The sequence below is a fragment of the Nerophis ophidion genome, linkage group LG12 (assembly GCF_033978795.1).
Source record: "Nerophis ophidion isolate RoL-2023_Sa linkage group LG12, RoL_Noph_v1.0, whole genome shotgun sequence".
Taxonomy (NCBI): domain Eukaryota; kingdom Metazoa; phylum Chordata; class Actinopteri; order Syngnathiformes; family Syngnathidae; genus Nerophis; species Nerophis ophidion.
Genome location: NC_084622.1, coordinates 27,273,057 through 27,286,883, shown reverse-complemented (window position 1 = coordinate 27,286,883; position 13,827 = coordinate 27,273,057). Strand labels below are relative to the sequence as shown.

Sequence of the window (13,827 nt, the reverse complement as noted above, 5' to 3'; positions counted from 1 at the left end):
CACTAACTCAGTGAGGCTAAATAAAACAAAGCAAATGTGAAAAAAAACGAAAAAAGTCAAGCTTTTACCAAATGCAACAATAATGAATGAAGCTTTCACGTTGTCATTTATAGTGTAAAAAGACGGGGGAAAAACATGCGTACTTGTAAACAGCGCGTCCAGCAGCAACAAACATGGCAGTAGACGCAAAGTTAAATCATGCAATGCAACCTTATCTAGGCCAAAACTATACATATTTATCTGGGAGAGTCTTGATACCAATGTCTTTGACCCAGCCACGCACAACAAAGTTTTAGACCTTCATGCTTTTCCAAGTTTTCATTGGTTTTGTCGCGATGAATAATGTCTGGAGCACATGATAGTTTGATGTTTGGAAACTCCACCAAAGAATAATTCTTTATTTTTTGACAAATGTTTTGTTTTATAAAGTATAGGGATGTGTTCTAGTTGGATTTTTTGCTTGTATCTGCTTTTTGCAGGAAGATATGGGCCCCCTTGTGTACTCTGTTTGTGCGCTGCTTGCTGTACAACAGCCGTCTTAGCTTGGTTGACCACCACTGGTTTTCACTTCTGGGAAAAAATCAGTTGTCAGGATACAAGCAGCCCCCTAGCCGTGGTGTAGCGCCGTCCCTGTTTAGAGTCATTCCAGGTTTTACTGTGATCTGTGAAGTGAAACCAGATGCTCCAATGCTGCATGTTGGCTTTGTTTCTTAGACGGTTTTGTTATTTCTCATCCAGGCTGTATGAAAGCAAAGGCAAGCATACTGTGTGAACAGGGGCCACAGAGGATAAAGTATGTGTGCCGTCAGGAGAGGGACTAAAACTTTACACCACGAGTCTGAAGATGTTGTTTACTGAAGATGACTTGGCTACTGTGCACAGGGTACTTTGGTTTTGATGTGGTGAAATGGGTTTTAGGTCACACACAACTTTCATAAGAACTAATGTTAAAGGGAGATTTCATCGGGTAGGTTTATAATCCTCATGCTGAAGGCAAGAGGGAATAGTACCGGTAATCAGATTTATCTGTGACACCACAAAGTTCATCCCTTGTTTCTGCAGTGGTGTCTAAAAATAGATTGCCTTTCATAAATCTCCGCAAAAAACAAGCCTCATAACCACCGGCCGCCTCAGAAAATTAATGCATATGATTTATGTTTACCAATGGTGGAATATTCTTCTTGGTATTTGTACTATTTGGAACATTTTTGCTGGCTCCAACTCGGCCTGCAGTAACCAATAGTGTTCCAAGCGTAAGTATTTTATATATAAAAAACACACATATGTGGTCCCCTCCAAGGTTTCTCATTGTCATCCCACCGGGTTGAGTTTTTCCTTGCCCTGATGTGGGATCTGAACCGAGGATGTCGTTGTGGCTTGTGCAGCCCTTTGAGACACTTGTGATTTAGGGCTCCATAAATACACATTGATTGATTGATTGATTGAGTTTCCCCTCATCTGAGTGGTATGGTCTTTTGGTGGTTTCATGGCTATTCTTTATTAGAAACATACTGCCTCCAGATGAATTTGTGGAAACAAACACCTTTTTAAGAGAAGTTTCCCATGTGTGTTCTCACACTGTATCCAATCATCTGGGACAGGATTCTCAAGTACTTGTGAGCACACTTCCTGTGGCGAGTGCTGATCATATCCGTTTTTTTGTAACTGTCAGCTCTAAACTAGCGCCAAGTACCATGTGGAATTTTTCTTTCTGTGTCAAGGCGCAGTCACCTGACTACCAGAGTCTCTGTAATCATTCACCAGATGTCACTGAGTGAGTAACCAATTCTACTGTGTCTGCCACATGAGGACTGAGAAGCAGCCAGGGAGGCGTGACACGCAAGGTACTCTTGATTTGAATGAGTTGTAAGAATTTGACTAGTGAAATAACTTACTGATAATAGTGATAATGGCTTCAGATTTTACAAGGTTATTGTTTAGCATACTTGCGCTGCTGGAGAAGAATCAGAGCTGATAAAATCAAGTCGCACAGCCATGCTTTGTCAACACTTTGGACTGTGCAGCCACTTTTGAACCCTCAATGTCACTTTCGATGTTGCAGAGCACTTCCAAGTATGACTACTCTTTTACTTCCTTTTGACTAAGTACATGTAGATACAAACATAAACAAATTACATTAGCTAATTGTAAAAATAATTGAAAACAAAATTGGTCTAAAATTTATTTTATAAAAAGCCGTTGTTAAGATTTCATTTGTATTTAACAAATACAGTATAGTGATTTTTCTTGTATGAATTTTGTTTATCTATTTTAGTCATCAACTTTGTGGAAAATATTTTTCAAAAGTATGCACATTGTTCACATTTTTCTAACGGCTTGCTCGACTTTTATAAACAGCATATTGCAACTCATTTATTCATCTGTTTTTTTTAATAAGGTACTGTTTGTAACATCTATCTCAGGTTATCATGATAGTTAATAGTTGACTATTTCTGCTACTTCTTGATTAGTTTGAATACTATTACCTACAGTTGCTGTATTTGCAAGCAGTATGCTAACCAATCAAGTACCGTATATGTTAGCATCTACATTAAACCCATTCATTAGATTACAACATACATGATTTCTAATATACTTTATTCCATCTTCAAATGTTCTCTGTTATGGCAGAATTGCTTATTGTGCCTTTAACAGTATGTGTTTAGTTGCACAGTGCTTTTGCCCGCTTCCTGTCCGTTCTTGAATGCAAGGCAATATTTACAGCTTCATTGTTGAAATGATGAACAAGGGTCAGAACAGAGCTGTTATCTGTCGGACTCAGTGGCCGCTACACGTGTCCTACGGCAGCTTTAAGTGCCTGAGTTTACTTGTTAGTTCAAGGTTCTGCAGCACAGGCCAGTTTCACAATCATTGTGACTTATCTGCATACCAGCTCAAATTAAATGTCACCATGTGTATGCTTGTTGGTAGAACTGCTCCAAAGAGGTCTATCTGACTCGTGCTGTGCAAGACTCCTAGTAGAATAGTGCCTGTAACACTCCAGTCCTGTAGGTGGCAATAATATACATTTCAATATAGAAACTCAGGAATTTTTTTTCCCCCCACTGCATCTGTATCTGGTTGATTACTGTACTTGGCATTAAAGCAAGCAGGCTGTGACTGCACAAATACATGTGCTTGTGGGGCACTCAGCTTTGACACGCCTGAATTGTGTACATTTATAATATGTTTATTATTGTAATTATAGTCTAATATTTGGTTTTCTCATATACTACAGAACAACTATTTGAAGTACAGTAATCTAAAAACACATTTTAATAGGATTACTACATATTTATAACCACAGTTGTAAACACATTCTTAAAGTAATACAGCAGTACCTAAATTGTAGCTGAGATAGGCGCCAGCGCCCCCCGCGACACTAAAAAAGGGAATAAGCGGTAGAAAATGGATGGATGGATAAATCCATCCATCCATCCATCATCTTCCGCTTATCCGAGGTCGGGTCGCGGGGGCAGCAGCCTAAGCAGGGAAGCCCAGACTTCCCTATCTCCAGCCACTTCGTCTAGCTCTTCCCGGGGGATCCCGAGGCGTTCCCAGGCCAGCCGGGAGACATAGTCTTTCCAACGTGTCCTGGGTCTTCCCCGTGGCCTCCTACCAGCTGGACGTGCCCTAAACACATCCCTAGGGAGGCGTTCGGGTGGCATCCTGACCAGATGCCCGAACCACCTCATCTGGCTCCTCTCGATGTGGAGGAGCAGCGGCTTTACGTTGAGCTCCTCCCGGATGGCAGAGCTTCTCACCCTATCTCTAAGGGAGAGCCCCGCCACCCGGCGGAGGAAACTCATTTCGGCCGCTTGTACCCGTGATCTTATCCTTTCGGTCATGACCCAAAGCTCATGACCATAGGTGAGGATGGGAACGTAGATCGACCGGTAAATTGAGAGCTTTGCCTTCCGGCTCAGCTCCTTCTTCACCACAACGGATCGATACAACGTCCGCATTACTGAAGACGCCGCACCGATCCGCCTGTCGATCTCACGATCCACTCTTCCCCCACTCGTGAACAAGACTCCTAGGTACTTGAACTCCTCCACTTGGGGCAGGGTCTCCTCCCCAACCCGGAGATGGCACTCCACCCTTTTCCGGGCGAGAACCATGGACTCGGACTTGGAGGTGCTGATTCTCATTCCGGTCGCTTCACACTCGGCTGCGAACCGATCCAGTGAGAGCTGAAGATCCCGGCCAGATGAAGCCATCAGGACTACATCATCTGCAAAAAGCAGAGACCTAATCCCGTGGCCACCAAACCGGAACCCCTCAACGCCTTGGCTGCGCCTAGAAATTCTGTCCATAAAAGTTATGAACAGAATCGGTGACAAAGGACAGCCTTGGCGGAGTCCAACCTTCACTGGAAACGTGTCCGACTTACTGCCAGCAATGCGGACCAAGCTCTGACACTGATCATACAGGGAGCGGACTGCCACAATAAGACATTCCGATACCCCATACTCTCTGAGCACTCCCCACAGGACTTCCCGAGGGACACGGTCGAATGCCTTCTCCAAGTCCACAAAGCACATGTAGACTGGTTGGGCAAACTCCCATGCACCCTCAAGAACCCTGCCGAGAGTATAGAGCTGGTCCACAGTTCCACGACCAGGACGAAAACCACACTGTTCCTCCTGAATCCGAGGTTCGACTATCCGGCGAAGCCTCCTCTCCAGTACACCTGAATAAACCTTACCGGGAAGGCTGAGGAGTGTGATCCCACGATAGTTGGAACACACCCTCCGGTCCCCCTTCTTAAAGAGAGGGACCACCACCCCGGTCTGCCAATCCAGAGGTACCGCCCCCGATGTCCACGCGATGCTGCAGAGTCTTGTCAACCAAGACAGCCCCACAGCATCCAGAGCCTTAAGGAACTCCGGGCGGATCTCATCCACCCCCGGGGCCTTGCCGCCGAGGAGCTTTTTAACTACCTCAGCGACCTCAGCCCCAGAAATAGGAGAGTCCACTACAGATTCCCCAGGCACCGCTTCCTCAAAGAAAGACGTGTTGGTGGGATTGAGGAGGTCTTCGAAGTATTCCCTCCACCGATCCACAACATCCGCAGTCGAAGTCAGCAGAACACCATCCGCACCATACACGGTGTTGATAGTGCACTGCTTCCCCTTCCTGAGGCGCCGTATGGTGGTCCAGAATCGCTTCGAAGCCGTCCGGAAGTCGTTTTCCATGGCTTCCCCGAACTCTTCCCATGTCCGAGTTTTTGCCTCCGCGACCGCTAAAGCTGCACATCGCTTGGCCCGTCGGTACCCGTCCACTGCCTCCGGAGTCCTATGAGCCAAAAGAACCCGATAGGACTCCTTCTTCAGCTTGACGGCATCCCTCACTGCTGGTGTCCACCAACGGGTTCTGGGATTACCGCCACGACAGGCACCAACAACCTTGCGGCCACAGCTCCAATCAGCCGCCTCGACAATAGAGGTTCGGAACATGGTCCACTCGGACTCAATGTCCCGCACCTCCCTCGTGACATGTTCAAAGTTCTCCCGGAGGTGTGAATTGAAACTCTCTCTGACAGGAGACTCTGCCAGACGTTCCCAGCAGACCCTCACAATGCGCTTGGGCCTGCCAGGTCTGTCCGGCATCCTCCCCCACCATCGCAGCCAACTCACCACCAGGTGGTGATCGGTAGAAAGCTCCGCCCCTCTCTTCACCCGAGTGTCCAAAACATAAGGCCGCAAATCCGATGACACAACTACAAAGTCGATCATGGAACTGCGGCCTAGGGTGTCCTGGTGCCAAGTGCACATATGGACACCCTTATGTTTGAACATGGTGTTTGTTATCGACAAACTGTGACGAGCACAAAAGTCCAATAACAAAACACCACTCGGGTTTAGATCCGGGCGACCATTCTTCCCAATCACGCCTCTCCAGGTTTCACTGTCGTTGCCAACATGAGCGTTGAAGTCTCCCAGTAGGACAAGGGAATCACCCGGAGGAGCACTTTCCAGTACTCCCTCGAGTGTACCCAAAAAGGGTGGGTATTCTGAACTGCTGTTTGGTGCGTAAGCACAAACAACAGTCAGGACCCGTCCCCCCACCCGAAGGCGAAGGGAAGCTACCCTCTCGTCCACTGGGTTGAACTCAAACGTACAGGCTTTGAGCCGGGGGGCAACCAGAATTGCCACCCCAGCCCGTCGCCTCTCACTGCCGGCAACGCCAGAGTGGAAGAGGGTCCAGTCCCTCTCGAGAGAACTGGTTCCAGAGCCCTTGCTGTGCGTCGAGGTGAGTCCGACTATATCCAGCCGGAACTTCTCTACCTCGCGCACTAGCTCAGGCTCCTTCCCCCCCAGTGAGGTGACGTTCCACGTCCCAAGAGCTAGCTTCTGTAGCCGAGGATCGGACCGCCAAGTGCCCTGCCTTCGGCTGCCGCCCAGCTCACAATGCACCCGACCTCTATGGCCCCTCCTATGAGTGGTGAGCCCATTGGAGGGATGACCCACGTTGCCTCTTCGGGCTGTGCCCGGCCGGGCCCCATGGGAACAGGCCCGACCACCAGGCGCTCGCCATCGGGCCCCAACTCCGGGCCTGGCTCCAGAGCGGGGCCCCGGTGACCCACGTCCGGGCGAGGGAAATCTGGGTTCATTTCGTTGTAATTCCATAGAAGTCTTTGAGCTGCTCTTTTTTGATCACTCACCTAGGACCTGTTTGTCTTGGGAGACCCTACCAGGGGGCATGAAAACCCCCAGACAACATAGCTCCTAGGATCATTGGGACACGCAAACTCCTCTACCACGGTAAGGTAGCAGCTCAGAGAGGAGAGGACAGGCAGGCCAGTCTAGTAACCGCAATCTTTTACTATGAAGCCACGCTGTTGTAACACGTGGCTTGGCATTGTCTTGCTGAAATAAGCAGGGACGTCCATGATTACGTTGCTTGGATGGCAACATATGTTTCTCCAAAACCTGTATGTACCTTTCAGAATTAATGGTGCCTTCACAGATGTGTAAGTTACCCATGCCTTTGGCACTAATACACACCCATACTATCACAGATGCCGGCTTTTCAACTTTGCGCATAGAACAATGCGGATGGTACTTTTCTCTTTGTTCCGGAGGACACAACGTCCACAGTTTCCAAAAACAATTTGAAATGTGGACTCCTTTGACAAAAGAACACTGTTCCACTTTGCATCAGTTCATCTTATATGAGCTCAGGCCCAGCGAAGCCGGCGGCGTTTCTGGGTGTTGTTGATAAATAGCTTTTGCTTAGCATAGCAGAGTTTTAACTTGCACTTACAGATGTAGCGACAAACTGTAGTTACTGACAGTGGTTTTCTGAAGTGTTCCTTAGTCCATGTGATGATATCCTTTACACAATGATGTCAGTTTTTGATGCAGCACCGCCTGAGGGATCCAAGGTCATGGGCATTCAATGTTACGTGCAGTGATTTCTCCAGATTCTCTGAACCTTTTGAAGATATTACAGACCTTAGATGGTGAAATCCCTAAATTTCTTGCAATAGCTCGTTAAGAAATGTTGTTCTTAAAATGTTTTACAATTTGCTCACGCATTTGTTCACAAAGTGGTGACCCTCACCCCATCCTTGTTTGTGAATGACTGAGCATTTCATGGAAGCTGATTTTATACCCAATCATGGCACCCACCTGTTCCCAATTAGCCTGTTCACTTGTGGGATTTTCCAAATAAGTGTTAGATGAGCATTCCTCAACTTTCTTAGTCTTTTTTGCCACTTGCGCCAGCTTTTTTGAAACATGTTGCAGGCATCAAATTCATCCGTCCATACATTTTCCACCCCTTGTCCCTTTCGGGATCGCGGGAGGTGCTGCGGCCCATCTCAGCTGCATTTGAGCGGAAGGCGGGGTACACCCTGGACAAGTTGTCACCTCATCACAAGGCCAACACAGATAGACAGACAACATTCACACACAAGGGTCAATTTAGTTTTGCCAATCAACCTATTCCCAGGTGCATATTTTTGGAGGTGGGAGGAAGCCGGAGTACCCGGAGGTAACCAATGCAGTCACGGAGGGAACACGCAAATTCCACACAGAAAGATCCCGAGTTTGAACTGAGGACTACTCAGGACCTTTGTATTGTGAGGCACATGCACTAACCCCTCTCCAACCGTGCTAATATTTGCAAAAAATAAAGATTTCCAATTCGAACGTTAAGTATCTTGTCTTTGCAGTCTATTCAATTGAATATAAGTTGAAAAGGATTTGCAAATCATTGTATTCTGTTTTAATTTACCATTTACACAATGTGCCAACTTAACTAGTTTTGGGTTTATTATTAAAAACATCACAATTGTTTGTGATTTATTTTCGGAAGTGAAAACCAGTGGTGGTCAACTAAGCAAAGGTGGCTTTTGCACAGCAAGCAGCGTGCAAACTGAGTACATTAGAGGCTTAGATCTTCCTGCAAAAAGCAGATACGAGCAAAAAATCTAACTGTGCAATGGAATAGATCCCTATACTTAAAAAAGATTTGTTGAGTGATATCAAGGAATATACGCCGGTCGCATTCTATTGTACTCCAGATGCCATTATACACGACAAATCAGATAGAAACTTGAAAAAGCATGGCGGTCAACAACTTCTTTGTGTGTGGCTGAGTCAGGGAAATGTGTATCAAGACTCCCGTATAAATCATGCCTTGTTTTTGTTCAACTGCATTTCATGATTTAACTTTGCGTCTATTATGTTTGTTGCTGTTGCACACACCGTTTATAAGTTTGTTTATCAAAATATAACTATAGCTATATAGCTGCTCCCTTAAATTGGAGTGTGAGTTGCATGCTTTAATAGTAAAATCTTGCACTTTTCCTCCCGTTTATCATTTTTGCAATTTTAACTATTCGTAAAGGCGAAAACAACACATGCATGTTTTCTTCAAGAAAGGCTAAATGGCACCTAGTACCCATTGAAATCAGAGCTGGCTTGACCATCACGCTACAACTACTGACAAATACAGTGGTTTTATGAAGAAATGAAATAATATTGTACAGTATCTCCTTCCAACTGCTTCTCCGTCAAAAACACAATCAGCAGTTTGCTTCAGTATGGTCCAGATTAGCAGTAAGAACGCGCCAATTGTTTCGCTATGTTGGCGACACGCTCAACCATTTTTCAAAGATTTCTTTCTTTAATTCAATTATCAATTATTCAATCATTCAATCCAAATGTATTTATGTAGCGCTTAATCACAAGTGCCTCTAAGGGCTTTACAAACCACAATAACATCCTTGGATCATTTGCTTCTTCTTCTCAGCAGTGTCCTTCACACTCACTTTCTTCCTTCGCATGTTTGGAAAACAAAGTTATGTTGATCTATAGCTATAAGCTAATTCCAATAAGTTGGATCAAATGTTTTGGGCACATCTTTCACTGTGACATTTGTTACATCCACTAATCGTCAAACAAAAATTTTGGCTTGCAATTTAAAGCATAACAATGAGCCGAGAGACAGCTCTACTCTCAAAACACTGTTAAATTGGGCCACTTTTAAGTTGAGGAGCCAGTGTACCTCAATCAAAACTGAGAAAGATTACATTTGTAAACAATATACAACTCAAATTTAATCGTCCAAGTCTTCTTAATCCAATGGTCTCTATACGGTAAGGTTACATATCGAATGATCCAATTATTTGACGGGAGGTTATTGTAGCATAGCTGCCGTGACCTGCACCATTTACTTCCAAAAAGTAGTTCCTTTGGGATTTGGTCGGCGAATGATGGCACTGTGATACGGACATTGAGGGCCACTTGTTTCCACACAGACTGTCGTGATTTTCGTGAAAGCACAAGCATGTGAAAAGACTGTAGGTCAAATAAATGTCCTGATGCAGACGGAGAAGTGTGTGTAGACGAACTAAATTGGACAACTGGAAGCTGAGAGCATGACTTAAAAGATTGTAGATGCCAGCTTGTCGGGTGACTCATGGAAGTGTGTACAGCTAAATTATATTAGACTTCTCTAAATTGTTGCACAGGGCGAATAAAGTGAAAGCACGATAGGTATATTATAGTGCAGGGGTTCTTAACCTGGGTTCGATCGAACCCTAGGGTTCGATCGAACCCTAGGGTTCGGTGAGTCGGCCTCAGGGGTTCGGCGGAGGTCAAGACACACCCGACTCATCGTGTGAATAAAAACTATTCCCTATCGGCGTATTACGGATACGGCAACAGCAGAAGTAATTTGTTGTGAGTTTATGCACTGTGTTAGTTTTGTTCTTTGAACAAGGTCATGTTCATGCACGGTTAATTTTGTGCACCAGTAAAAATACATGGTAACACTTTAGTATGCGGAACATATTCACCATTATTACTTGCTTATTAACGTACAAATTAGTAACATATTGTCTCTTAACTAGTCATTATTAAGTACGTATTAATGCCTTATTCGGCATGGCCTTATTATAACCCCAACTCTCTAACCCTAACCCTAACCCTAACCCTAACCAAATAACTCTAAATTAAGTCTTTGTTACTTAGAATTAGGGCTGCAACAACTCATCGATAAAAATCGATTAAAAAAATATTTGGCGATTAATTTAGTCATGGATTCGTTGGATCTATGCTATGCGCATGCGCTGAGGCTACTTTATTTATTTATTAATAATAAATAAATACATTTAAAAAATAAAAATAAACCTTTACTTATAAACTGCAACATTTACAAACAGCTGAGAAACAATAATCAAAATAAGTATGGTGCCAGTATGGTGCCAGCATGGTGCCAGTATGCTGTTTTTCAATAAGGATAGAGATGTAGTTTGTCTCTTTTATCCGATTATTAATCGATTAATCGAAGCAATAATCGACAGATTAATCGGTTATCAAATTAGTTGTTAGTTGCAGCCCTACTTAGAATATGTTCCCCTGGTGTCCAAAAAACTCTAAATTAAGTCTTTGTTACTTAGAATATGTTCCCCATACTAAAGTGTTACCAAAAACATAGACCGTATTTTTCGGACTATAAATCGCTCCGGAGTATAAGTCGCACCCTTGGCCAAACTATGAAAAAAAACCTCGACTTATAGTCCAAGAAATACGGTAACTCTGTCTTGAATTTGAAAAAAACTATTAAATTGTATTTTTCACTAAAGAAGGGTTCGGTGAATGCGCATATGAAACCGGTGGTGTTCGGTACCTCCAACAAGGTTAAGAAGCACAGTTATAGTGGTTGTAGTTTGCATTGTGCATCATCGTCCTGAGAGCTGTTTCTTGTAGTCCTACACTCAGTTTACTTCTACACCACTGCAAACAACAACAGCAACCGGCATTGGATATCTTGAGGTTTTTGAAATACAGCTCTTATGCAAGATTTGAAAGAAAGCAAGTCATTGCCTATCGATAAAAAAGCAAAAGTCTTGTTGTCAACCTCTTCATCAAAACAAATAAGAGCTACAGAATGTTCTTGTACAAATACACCACAGCATAGAACAAATTGCCAAGGCCACATGATTGTGTTGATGTTTGTATTGGCAAAGCTAATAGTGTTTGTTACGTCACTTTAAACGTAACACCTGCTTTGTCTTACATTTGGACATTACAGTATGTTCTCATCTGACCTCTCCCTCACTCGCTCACTTTTTTCCGCCTTTTTCCACCTCTGGAGGAACTGGAGGCCAGAGGGGTTGAATGGGGGCTTTAAGCTGTCCCAAGCTAAACACCCCAAACCGCATCACCCTATGGAAACATGCTCACATGCTGCGCAATCTGTCCAAGACCTAATGATATTTGCTTTCGAGGGGCGGATGGGTACACAGAGAAACCCACCACTCAGCATGATTGTGTGTCGTGCTTGTGCGTCGTGACTCGTGACTTTGAGACATGACTAGTAGGAGGCGGGCTTCAGCTGCTGCAGAGGGAGGTGACAGGTGATTGGTGGAAGCAGTGGGTGGAGAGATGAAAAGAGGGAAGAGCAAGCATCTTTACACACTGAGGCATAGTGTAGTGTGTCAAAAATAGGAAATATCTTGGTAATCAGGCCTATTACATGTGTTGGCTAAAATGATTTGTTTAAGCAAGTACCACAGACGTTATGGCTTTCTCTGTTTAAGATGACTTTCATAGTGATGGCGTGTCTACCCTGAGGTTTAGAAACAAGCCACACAGTGAGTGTTTCACCACGGAAAAACAGTTTTAAATGAAATTATATAAAAATGTATACAACTTCAGTGATAGTTAAATGTATGTATTACAGTTGTACTGTATGTGCTAATAAAACATGGAATACATTAAGCAATGACCTCTGTGTACCAGTATGAGACCGTTTAAGACCCACCATAAGCATATGTTGTTTACACAGTACTTTATATGGAAAATTGCGTCTTGTGTAATTTATCCTGTATTCCTTCATCATTAGTTTTTAATAAAGTGTTATACATCACAAATCTTCTTGACAATGCTAAATGTAAACAATGGTTAACCTGCACATTTAATGCAGTTTCTATGCCGCTAGACAAAGCTCAAACTCTCGTTGACATGCATGACTTAAGTGTTATTATGACAATGACAATAAAGGAATTGATTGATTGATTGATTTATTTATTAATTGATTGATTGATTGAGGATTTAGGTTTTTATCTACGTATTACAATGTTCCTGTTTGTTTCCTCTATAATAAATCCATTATTTATTAATTATTGTTTAGTGTTTTTCAGTTTTTACTCATCATTTGTATTTATTTTTAATTCATGTATCTACACACACTATCACAAGCTATTAAAGTGACTATTACGCATTTTAAAAAAATCATTATCATTTTCCTTCACTATGAAAAAATAGTAACATGTTTAACAACGAAAATTAACAAACGATCAGTAATTGCTGGAACTAGGGTTAATTAAGATCTTCTTCTTCCTACTTTTTTTCCGACATGTTGATTTGTAGTGTTGAATTGCAATGTTGTACTTTACATACATTTTATCTTACTGTAGTATGTCTGCATGTCATTACAGGTACAACTACCCCCCATTTGAAGAAGACTGACCAGACTAAATCACCTCTTAAAACCCATATTCCCATGCAAGGCACTTTTTAACAATCAACAAAATATATATAACAGCTGCTCTCACCATCCGCAGTACACAAATACATTGACGGCAGTGAGGAATCAGGGCTTTACATAAATGGCTGACAAGCAAATCAGGTAAGCTAAAGACTACAATAAATACAGCCGCATTTATGCTGCAATATCATGTTTAGGTTTTTTCCTACCCTCTTCATCAAGTTTGCCTGCCAAATTGATCAATGGGGGGATCGCCGGCCTAATTGGAGTCACTTGTGTGTTTCCTATTGACCTGGCCAAGACTCGCCTGCAAAACCAGCAAAATGGAACTCGCCTTTACACTAGCATGTATGTCTAATCTGTTTACTATGACAATAGTCTTGTTTTTTTGTTTTTTTTCTGTGTGACATCTGTTGTTTTTTTATTATATAGGTCAGACTGCCTTATTAAGACCATCCGGTCAGAAGGGTATTTTGGGATGTACAGAGGTAAGGTTTAATTTTGAGAAAAAACTTGATAAGGGTTAGAACAGGAAGAAAAAGCGAAGAAAGATCTTGCAGCCAGGGTAAACAATCCAGATTAGAATGTTTATTATTGGGCGAGCGATAACCAATTTAAACTTTTCAATCTAATTGTCTGAATGTTCTCATTCATCCAGTTCGTTGTCATCTCAGGGCATTCAATTGATCGCAATCGACTGCTTGGTTGTTTGTCTTGTAAGCCGTTTCGCCTCTCATCCGAGTAGGCTTCACCAGTTAGTGCTCATAGACTTAGATTGGTCAGATCTAGCCTAGCGGCGGGTGACAAAACCTAAATGTT

At 43.3% G+C, this 13,827-nt stretch overlaps 1 protein-coding gene across 1 annotated transcript in view; it reads left to right on the top strand.

The window, feature by feature from the left end:
• slc25a22a (solute carrier family 25 member 22a) overlaps nt 1-13,827 on the top strand; it is a 38,301-nt gene that overhangs the window by 5,249 nt on the left and 19,225 nt on the right. Inside the window, exons 2-5 of the mRNA XM_061917196.1 lie at nt 1,722-1,844; nt 12,959-13,149; nt 13,231-13,356; nt 13,441-13,496. Coding sequence (XP_061773180.1) covers nt 13,130-13,149; nt 13,231-13,356; nt 13,441-13,496 — 202 coding nt within the window. The 5' untranslated portion in view covers nt 1,722-1,844; nt 12,959-13,129. The remainder of the gene's footprint in view (nt 1-1,721; nt 1,845-12,958; nt 13,150-13,230; nt 13,357-13,440; nt 13,497-13,827) is intronic.